The sequence below is a fragment of the Serinus canaria genome, chromosome 2 (assembly GCF_022539315.1).
Source record: "Serinus canaria isolate serCan28SL12 chromosome 2, serCan2020, whole genome shotgun sequence".
NCBI classification, from domain to species: Eukaryota; Metazoa; Chordata; class Aves; order Passeriformes; family Fringillidae; genus Serinus; species Serinus canaria.
This window is the reverse complement of record NC_066315.1, coordinates 108659244-108670149: the sequence shown is the minus strand read 5'-3', so window position 1 is coordinate 108670149 and position 10906 is coordinate 108659244. Positions and strand designations below refer to the sequence as shown.

At 41.6% G+C, this 10906-nt stretch overlaps 1 protein-coding gene across 4 annotated transcripts in view; it reads left to right on the top strand.

The window, feature by feature from the left end:
- Positions 1-215: 215 nt before the first annotated feature.
- Positions 216-10906, top strand: part of LOC103827240 (ras-related protein Rab-10-like) — a 32484-nt gene continuing 21793 nt past the window's right edge. For 3 of the 4 annotated variants that reach the window (XM_018909759.3, XM_050971453.1, XM_050971452.1), the window contains exons 1-3: positions 216-421; positions 6363-6423; positions 9536-9674. In XM_018909759.3, coding sequence (XP_018765304.3) covers positions 262-421; positions 6363-6423; positions 9536-9674 — 360 coding nt within the window. In that variant the 5' untranslated portion in view covers positions 216-261. The remainder of the gene's footprint in view (positions 422-6362; positions 6424-9535; positions 9675-10906) is intronic. The other variant, XM_050971454.1, reaches the window with a different exon arrangement.

Sequence of the window (10906 nt, the reverse complement as noted above, 5' to 3'; positions counted from 1 at the left end):
CTCTGCCTCTGACCTAACGCCAGGAAGCAATGTGAAACCAGACTGTTTATTTCTGTACTTCACGGGGGGAGCGTCATGGGGATTGTGAAAGTTCCCCGCTTCCTCCTTGGTGATGAAACTTCTTTAAAAAAAAAAAAAAAAGTGTATCTTTGCATAATAACATAACGCGGGCTCGGGGCAGCGGCGGGCGCTGAGGAGGCTCCGGGCCCGCTCCCGCCCCGCCCCGGCGCGGCCCGGCCCGGCCGGCACTCGGCGCCCGCCATGGCGGGGCTGGGGCCGGCCGCGGAGCCGCGGCCGCTGCTGGTGAAAATCGTGATGGCCGGAGAGTCCTGCGTGGGGAAGACCTCCATCGTGCGCAGGTACACGGAGCCCGGCTCGCCTCCCGCCGGCTCTCCCGCCACTTCTTACATGGCCACGATCGGTGAGTGCCCGCCGGCTCCGTGCGCCCCGCCCGCCTCGCTGCCTCCCCTCGCCCTCCCCTGCCGGTGCCCGCGGCTCGCACACGGCCAGACCGGCGCTGTCAGCTGGGAGGTGTCAAACCTGCCTGCGCTGGGCTGTGCGCGTCTGCAGCCGCGTCCAGCGCCTTAAACCTCTGCCGGGATGTCAGGACATGTGTCACACTGGCTGCAGAGCCACTGCAAAGTGCTGGCTTGTTACACTGTCCTTGCTGCTCGTCTGAGCACTGGGAGCCTGCTCCTGGTGTAGACTTGTGAAGACTTGTGTCTCACGTTTCTTACTGCCCACTGAGGCCCTGCTGCTGTACGTCGGTGCAGGTGCAGAGAAAACAAAGCAGAGCCCTAGATTAGCTAGGCTGGAAATGAGCTCTGAGATCACCGAGCCCAACCTGTGACCAAACATTGCCATGTCAAACAGACCCTGCACTGAGTGCCTTGTCCGGGCTTAAACACCTCCAGGGGTGACTCCACCATCTCCCTGGGCAGCCCATGCCAATGTTCAACCACACTTTCTGGAAAGATACTCTTTCTAATGTCCAACCTAAACCTTCCCTGGCACAGCTTGAGGCTAATTTCTCTTGTCCTGTCTCTTGTAGCCTGAGAGAAGGCCCATCCCCACATGGCTACAGCCTCTTTTCAGGTTATCAGCCTCAGAGAGCTGTCAGATGTCAGTAAAAAGCCCATTTCATCAATACTTCAGGCTAGAAAGGGCTTTAACTTTGTGTGTATAATTTAATAGTTTATGGATGTCTTCTACTGCAGTTAACAGTGTGCGTGATGATTAAAGTAGAGCTGTAGCTATGATGGAAATCATTAACCCTGCCAGACCATGTCAGTTCTGTCCTGGCACGCTGCAGCTGGTGGGTGATGGGGAGCTCCCCACTGCCTTGGCATTCCCAGGCTCACAGTGCCATGGGGAATGGCAGGATGACTGTCCACATGCTGAAATCCTTGTCTTAAGCATGAAGATGTGTTATGTGAGTGCAGTGGTTTGATTTGCTGTGGACATTTTCCCAAATCCTCATTGGGATATTTTAATTTTTAAGGGTTTGTTTGTAAGAATACTTTTTCTTTGATTTGATTTGATTTGATTTTGAAAAGAAAACTAAATTATGCCAGGAAATGGTGTATTCCTGCGTTTGGAATATGCATGGTTCATTTACACATCTTTCAATCCTGGAGGAGCTGGCATAGTGGAATTAAACACCAGACAGTAGCTGTGGCAGTAGTTCGTCCAGGGAATACTTAACGTACACAAGATGACTTGACCTGCCCACATAAGAATGGCTGAACTTTAACCACTTTTTATTTTCTTGCCCTTTCTTACAAAGCAGTTTCTGAAATCAGCAGACAAAGAGAGAAGAACACAACTGTCAAGTTAGGAAATTGTTCCTAATAATAGGCAACTTGTTGCCAGGCTTAGCAAGAAACCCCAAAGAATGGCTATAAAAATAAATAACAGCTTTGTTGATGTGTTTTACATTGAGATTCCTGACCATGAGGTTCTTATTTTGAGACATAATTTCTTTTACTCCTGATTCAGTTCACTGCAGACTCAAAAAACTTTTATATGGTGGTAATATTTAGAATGTATTTCCCGAGTTGTGACTTGAACTATTTCAAGGACTAATGAAGATAATAGTTTTTGTGACAGTTTATGGACTAAGATTAATCTCTTTAGTTTCATTAGTGATGCCTATTATTGAGATATTTAAAAACATTTCTTAAAAAATGCTTATCTGAATATAAATGAATAATCCAGACATGGTATTTATTACCTGAATGTGTTTTTACAGTTATTTCTGAAATACTGTGTTCCGTTTAATTCTATTTTACCATGTGTTTTAGAGCTTGAACTTGGAAAACAGTTGGGATCATGAGTGGTGTTTTCCAAACGAGTAGTGTTAGAAGTAGAAGGTTCCTTCTTCATGGAGACAGCTGGAATGGAGAGGATGCCCTAGAGACTGTGGCTCCTAGCAATGTAAAGGAAGAAGACACAAGTGTTTTCTCAGTTTGTGATGTCTCCTTCCTCACTGTTGATAACCATTGGAACAAATAACTGTTTTTATTTGGATCCCTGTTTCATACAAACTCAGTCAAATGATCCCTTTCTGTTGTACAGCCTGTTAAATGCTCATCTGCTGTCAGGTGATTTTTCACTTTACCTGTCCAATTGAGATGGTGATTTGAGTAGAGGGAACATTATCCTGACTGTGCAGTCTTGCAGCTTCCTGAGTTCCCTGACAAAATCACGTGCCATCACCTTCCATGGTGACAGAGGGTCATAGGCACACAAGTTAAAATGTTGTTGAAAGTCTCATTTCTATGTCATCATGAATCACAGATTTGTGTTATTAGGAGAGATCCTAGTGTTATTGCAGGGGGAAAAGCCAGACAAGCATTTTGTAGTAGTTTTCTAAAATTATGTATTCTATGAGAAAATGCAAAAAATACATCCACCATAAATTTTCATTGAAAGCTTTTAATGGAGCACTTAAATACTCAAGGCTGGGTGCCCTTCCTCCTCTTCAGTTACATAAATTATCAGCAGTTATAGTTTTCTAATTAAACTTACATACATCATAAGGTGGATGCCTTGTATTATGAATAGATTATAAAGAATAAATGTTTTTGTTTAAACAATGGTTTTGCATATGAAGTCATAGAGGTTTATCAACAGAAAAACCTTCTTGTATACCAGTGAACAGAACTGTGATCTCACAGGCTGTGAGGTTATTTTGCTGTATTATGGTCACTGTGGTCCTTCAGCACATGTGTTTTCTGTGAGAAACATTTCTGCAGAGCTGTGAGTCCTCCCAAATCTGTTAGAGTTGAAAGTGGTACAACTTCCACATTAGGATTAAAAAGTCTATGTAGATTCCCTGATATTTACTTTAGAAGGGAATAAAGTAATCAACAAAAATGAACCAGGTTGAAGGTAAATGTGTCCTGTGTCAAGAACACCAGTAGCAATTCACATCTTAATTTTTTTTAACAAAACTAGATCTTTTTGTCACTCTTGTTTTCTTAACAAACCATTTTATCCCATGAATTGCTTTTCTCAGCAAACCAGGAATTATCAGTACTTTTAGCAGCTCAGTCTCTGCTTCGGACATTGCTTGACATATTCAGAAAAGAATCTGATCCAAGTAATGTGCCAGCAACTAGGAGGGGTTAAATATGGATTAGGAGTAACTGGAAACTCAACCCACATTTCACTGGGCACTTGCCCAGTTTGGGCACAGGAGCTGCTAGGAACTGCTTCCCTGTTCCTCATCCTGCTGTATGACAGGCAGTGGGCTGGGTAGAACCTGCACAGGGGCATTCACCACCCTGTGTCCATGCTTTCACTGTTGTGTCCTGCTAAGCTACTCAAACTTGCATTTTCTTTGGATAGACATACGTTTTTGACCATTTTCTATCAGGAACCCACTAACTCTGTTTGGGTGAAAAGTGTGCTGTAATTTTCCAGGCCAGCTGCAAACAACCTCTTTGAAGAGGACTTCTGCAGTTGGCCAGAGGGAGGGAAGAGAGGGGCATTTCACAGCTGAATTACCCTGTGGCTGACTATTTTTATGCTTTTTATATTTAATTGTCTTTAAGGTGCCTCAGTCCTAATATGGGCATTATTTACTCTTTGGAATATAAAGAAAAAAAATTTCATGGCTATAAAAGTTGGAAAAAACAACCAGAATTAGAGCTCGCACCCAGCATCCTCCTTCTCAGTTGTATTTGACAGCTTAAAAGAAGCAAGTACATGCTGTTGCATTCCAATAACATTTATCTCAGGAGCTGTAATCAATGCTTGCTTTGTTTTGTTGATCAGGTTGTATACCAGGTAGGCCTTAAAAGCATCTGAAATCCGTGAGCTGTCTTGGGCATTGTGTATCTCATGTTCCTTTTCTGTCTTTCCAATTTGCTAAGTTTGCTGGAAATTTCATATAAAGACATGAACAATTCATGCATGCAGAACATATTGACTTTTGTTTTTCACTAACATTCATTGACCTTTTAGGTCAATAAATTTTGAAGTTGACTTAAGAAGTCAATATGCCTGATTTTAATTTAGATTAAGTTTTAGTCTGATTCAGCACTCTGCTTCCCTTTTTTCAATTTTTTTTAGAAGCTTATAGCAATTTATTATTAAAATGTATGTCAACTAAGAACTTTTCCTTATAGTTCTGGTAATCCCTGTCTGGAATTTAATTTTTTGCTGTGTTCCCAATGCACCATTTGTAAGTGACATTCCAGCCTCCCAATGTATACTCTGTCCCTCTCAACAGCTTCAACATCAATTGTAGAGAATTATACAGATAATTAAACAAAACCATGTGAATTTCAGGAGCAAATGTTTTCCATCACATTGGAATTTCACCTTACATGAGCAAATTTTACTTAAATCACATTTCCTTCTGACAATATTAATTCCATCAAGGAAGCTTTGTGTAATACTAATTACCAATACCAATTATATTATTTCATCTTTCCTTTTCGTTGAAGCTGCAATGAAAAAATGAAAATTCATCAAGGGAAGGACATGATTATCATAATAATTTTTAAAATCCACCTCAACTCCCTTACCACATACACACAAAAAATGGTAATAGCATTGAAAGTGCATGTGAGTGCATGCATGTGAGAGTGTACTTGTCAAAATTTTGTGCATAATACATCTGTCAGTACAAAGGAAGGGAGCATTTCCTCTGCATTTTTGGTTTGCTGCCATGGGTGCTTTCCTTTGATAAAGTAATTTGGCTTGCACATTCTTACAGAAATCAGTACAGTAGTATTAACTTAAAATTTTTGTGATTTTTCAATCTGTTTGGTTCCTTCAAATGACATTACTACTGGTGAAAAGACACTGTCATTTTAAGTAGCTATAGTTTGATCTTATGGAATTTTGCCCATACTGTATGGTCAGCTGTCATAATGTTACCTTAACTTCATTTATTATAATTGACAAAAAGAGCCTAATTGTTTCGCAGTGGGGGACAAAAGCAATCATGGAAATTATCAAATGGTATTTCAAACTTCAGCAATGAAGTAATAGGGGAAACAATGCTTTACTCTGCAAAAATATGTCACTCTAAGATAGCAGCTGATAGCTAGCAGATTCTAATTTTAGATCCGGAACTTCAACAGCTCATAAGTCTAGGTATCATCTAACACATCTGGAGTACTGATTTGACAATTCAATAAAAGAAAACACTATAAATCATAAGGAAAATACCTTTGAGGGAGGATCCGTAGTGTACGTAGAGACAACATTCTGCATTGATTTTAAGTGTTAATGCTTGCTTTTAGCACTGGCTTTCTGGATCTGATTTAGGCTGTAGAGCCAGTCCTCTTCATTTTGAATTAAATCCCATGTATGTTTGTCTTTACACTTGATGTGTACAGGCAAATCCTATTTCTGCTTATGTACACCTGGATATCTTTTTTAGGGATTTGAAAGTAAGGACAGAAAAATTGTGTTGCACATGTGACAGCTGATTTGTAAGCATTTTTAGCTTCCCACTCATAGCTGCCATGCTCTTGAAAATCACGAGTGTATTTGTGCAATGTACTGCTGTGCATAGGCCATGAAACTGCTGTCATGTCCCTTGCCAATCCATGGTAATACTTGTAGTTTCAGAGTATCTTCACCTTTGCTTTGACCTGCCCTTTCTTTGCTTGGTATTGGCATTGCTTTGTATTGTATTTGTGCAATGTATTGGCACTCAGTGAATAATTTCCTTTTAAAACTTCCATTTTGAATGTATGCAGTTGGCTAGTTATTCTTTCTATGGTATTGTTCCTTTTTACTTTCTGTTTGAAATTGCATGATAACTAGAGCTGAGAAACAGTCTTCAAAAGGGAATCCATGTTATTATGAGAAATGTTACAGATTTTCCTTTTTTCTTCTAGGCATTGATTTTAAAGTAAAGACAGTAATGTTTAATGATACAAGAGTGAAACTTCAAATATGGTAAGTTTTAATTAGTATCACAAAAAAAAGCCAACTAAATTGCGTTATGACATGAAAAATCTCATCTACTTTGAATTGTGTGTCTTCATAGTGTGCAGGTGCTCCTACTAGAAAATTTTAAAATTTGAATTTATCCTGGGAGAGTATATTTTTTTGCAACAACTAACGTACGTTAAAAAGAAGGCTGTCACTGGGTTTCATTAGCATTAAAACTTGCAGCATACAAACAAGTGCAGATCTATGATCCAGGTAAAGTGCATTTAATTGTATAGGAACATTGAGGAAAGTGACAAAGCAAGATCACATGTATGTTCAAAAGGCTAACCAAGAGAAATTACTTTTGATAAGATGAATCTTTGGGAACGTACACTATTTTTGTTTTTGAAATTTTTCTAAAGGCTGTGTAGGGCTTCTGACTCCTGGCTCTCCAAACATCTAGTACTGAAGATTATCTCTATATACCAGTATTTAACTTGTCAAGGAGTAAATCTGTATATGAATGATATGACCAGTATCGGATCTGCACTTATTTCATGACAGGCTTTAATGCAAAAGTAATAGGGGCTTGTTTATAGGCATAATTCACAGAATCATTGAATATGCTGAGTTGGAAGGGACCGATCAAGATCATTGAGTCTGATTTCTGGCCTTGCACAGGACACCAAGAATCACACCATGTGCCTGAGAACATTATTCAAGTGCTTATTGAACTTTTGTCACGGTCAGTGGGTGACAAAAGTTTTTCTCTGTGTGAAAAACCTTTTCCTGATAGCCAGCCTACCTTCCCCTGACTCAGCTTCAGGCCATGTCCTCAAGTCCTGTCACTGGTCATGAGAGTGAAGAGATTGGCACCTGCCCCTCTGCTTCCCTTTGTGAGGAAATTGGATTGCAAGGTCTCCCTTCAGTCTCCTCCAGGCTGAACAAACCAAATTACTTCAGACACTCCTTGTATGGCTTCCCCTACTATCATGGCCATCGTTTGGATGCTCTCTAAGAGCTTAATGCCTTTTTTATATTGTGGTATCCAAAACTGCCCCTAGCACTTGAGGTGAGGCTGCGCCAGTGCACAGCAGAGTGGGACAATCCCCTCCCATGCCTGGCTGGTGCTGCTGGGTCTGATGCAGCCCAGGACATGCTTGGCCATCCTGGCACTGCTGGCTCATGTTCAGATTGCCAGTGACCAGGACCCCCAGGTCCCTTTCTGCAGCCCTGCCTTCCAGCAAGTCATTCCCCAGTCTGTACACAGAACCAGGATTGCTCCATCCCAGGTGCAGAATCCAGCGCTTGCCCTTGCTAAACTTTGTGCAGTTGATGATTGCCCAGTCCTCTCATTTGTTAAGGTCTCTCTGCAGGGCCTCTCTGCTCTGGAGGGAGTCAACAGCTTCTACCAATTTAGTATCTTTGGCAAACTTACTTGGTGTCCCTTTGAATCCTGCACCCCAGTGGTTGATGAAGATGTTGAAGAGAGCTGGGCTGAGGGTGGAGCCCTGCAGAGCCCCACTGGTGACCAGACCCCAGCCTTATGTCACCCCATTCACTGTAACCCTTTGTGCCTGACCTGTGAGCCAGCTGCTCACCCATCACTGAGCATGGTTATCCAGCTGGGTGCTGGACATTGGTCTGGAGGGTACTGTGAGAGACAGCACCAAAAATTCCGCTGAAGTTCACTGAGGTCGTATCTGTTGGCTTTTCTAGATCAACTAAGTGGATTAACATTTCATAGAAGGAAGCCAGGTTCAACAAGCAGGGCTTTGGCCTGCTGTGCTGTGACCAATGACTGTGTTGTAATCCAGGTTTATCTCCCAGAATAAAATTTTTCATTATTTTACTGGGCACTGAAGTGAGACTGACAGGCCTGTAGTTTCCAGGGTCTTGCCCTTCTTGAAAACTGTGATAGCTTTGCCCTGCTTCCAGTCAGCTGGGACCTCTCCAGACTCCCAAGACTGCTTAAAAACCAAGAGAGGCTTTGTGATGACATCAGCCAGCTTTTTGAGAATTCTCAGATGAATCCCATCAGGCCTCATGGATGTGTAGGGATCTGCTGGAGAAGCAGATCCCACACAATTTCAGGGTCTACTGGATGTTGATCATTCACACAGTCATGGTCCTCCAGCTCAGGCCCCTGAGACCCCCTTGGTCTGTCATTTGTGTTGAAGACAAAGAATGCATGAAACACCTCTGCTTATCCATGTCCCTCTAGGTGAGGGGACATGGATAAGCAGGTGGATAAGCAGAAGGGAGTGTAGAAATAACATCAGCTCATTACAGGATGAGGTGACCATCCTCATCCTGTAATGAGCTGATGTTATTTCTACACTCCCTCTTGCCATTCATATATTTGAAAAAAAATTTGTCTCCCATGTTTCTGTCAGCTTCAACTCCACACAGATTTTCTCCCTATGGTGGCAAACAGAATCTCTGTATTCTTTCCATGTCACCTGACTTTGCTTCCACTGGGCGTGCACCTTCCTTAGTAATTTTATTTCCCATCAGGTTTCACTCATGCCAGTGATGTCATGTCTCTGGGACTGGGACAAAGCTTGGAGCATGTCTCATTTGTTCCTCTTGCTTGGTGTAGTAGTGTAGAAACATTTCAGGTATGGTACTTTGTAGCCAACATCTCCTGAAGCAAATCCATTTGTGTTTGTTTCCTCAAGTTTTGGCATTACGTGTAAGAACCAGTGTGTCCTTATATTTTGTGGCTTTTTCTCAAAACCTGTCTTCCATCTAAACCAGGTTGTTGTTTGTATCACAGTTTACATAGGGATTGTCAAAATATGGGGATGTCATCTGACATCTTATATTTTTATCACCTGAATTATTTATATAAAGAAGGAATGGTGGGCTTGACGTTACTCTCAGGTTTCAGCCACTGGCTTGGCTTTCCTAGTAGAGCTGTATTATACAGAATAAATTTTATTGCTATATCTGGCACCCAGATTTTCTGTCATCTGTGTTTTTTCTTCCTTTCGTGTTAGAGTACATAATTTAAAATTTGAACAATACTCCTTAAAGTAAAGTAATCTTTCTTGGGGATTTTGCAGTCTGATAATATCTTTTTTGTTTGTTTGTTTGTTTGTTTGTGTGTGTGTGATGTTACCATTTCCTTCAGGGATACTGCTGGCCAGGAGCGGTTCCATACACTTAGTACCAGCTATTTCCGTGGTGCACAAGGCTTTGTTCTCGTATATGACATCACAAATCTGAAGAGTTTTCAAAGTATAACAATCTGGATAAATGACATATATGAGGTAAATATATCTGTCAGCAATTGATCACTAAATGAAGGTAATTAATGTGTCATTTTAAATGACTGCAGGAGAGGTATTCTAGTTCCTGTATGTTTCTAAGCAAAATTTCTTGCATTTAACTCAGCCCACAGTATGATAGTAGAATTACTGTCATCTGAAACTGAAACATGGTTTATATTTAGGCAAGCCCATGTTGATGGAGGAATGTTTTCTGAAGTACTTCTAAAACATAGCTTCCAATCCCTCTTTGCTGCATTATGGTGCTCTTGTCACTGGTGTGGCTATGCATAGATCAGTCTGCATGAGCTCATCCTGGGATTTTAATTAGATTCCATATCAAAATTCTGTATCACAGCCAGTGATTTCCCTTTCCTAATTTCATTACTTCAGTGTAGTTACCTCATCCCAAGATCAAAGGAATTAAATATCCTCTTTGTCCTTGCTGCATATTCCTGGAGAGGATGGTTTCAAGAGGGAGGAAGTGGAGTGGGAGGCTGGTTAGCTCAGCTGCTCGTGGTGCTGCAGACAGAAATATGTGCTTTCATGTGACATAGGAAGTGATTCAGCAGCACATGGCTGCCAGACAGGGTATGTGTTCCCACTGGAGCTTGTCAAAGCCCTCTGTGCTTCACTCTGACTTCCTAATGTGGTAGAAAACTAACACAGCAAAAGAAGTTGAGTGGTTTTTCTGCTCTATTAGTGAGTTTGAGAGGCTCATAGAAAGCTTACTGGAGCTGCAGTAAGGTAAACAGGGAGGAGTAGGAAGTCCAGAAGAAAAATGTCTGGAAACAATGTGAAGAGACGGAGGCATGGGCAAGCCCTTAGATGAGGGATCATTCTGCTGACTCTAACTGTATTCCAAGTCTTTTTTTGGTAGGTGTCTCTTGATGTCCTCTTTATTAGATAGAGGCAAGGCAGTTTTAGACTAGAAAAGTTCAGCTGTAAGGGACCTTCAATGATCATCTAGTCCAGCTGCCCAACCCCTTAAGCACTGACAAAAAGTTAAATTGTGTTATTAAGAGCATTGTCCAGATGCCTTTTAATTTGACTTGGGGAATTGTCCATCTCCCTAGGAAGCCTGTTCCAGTGTTTGACCACCAGCTCAGTAAAGAAATACTTCCCAATGTCCAGTCCAAATATCCCTGGCACAACTTTGAGCCACTCCCATGCATCCTGTCTCTTGATACCTGGGAAAAAAGACCAGTATTTTTCTCTCTACTTTCCCTCCTAAG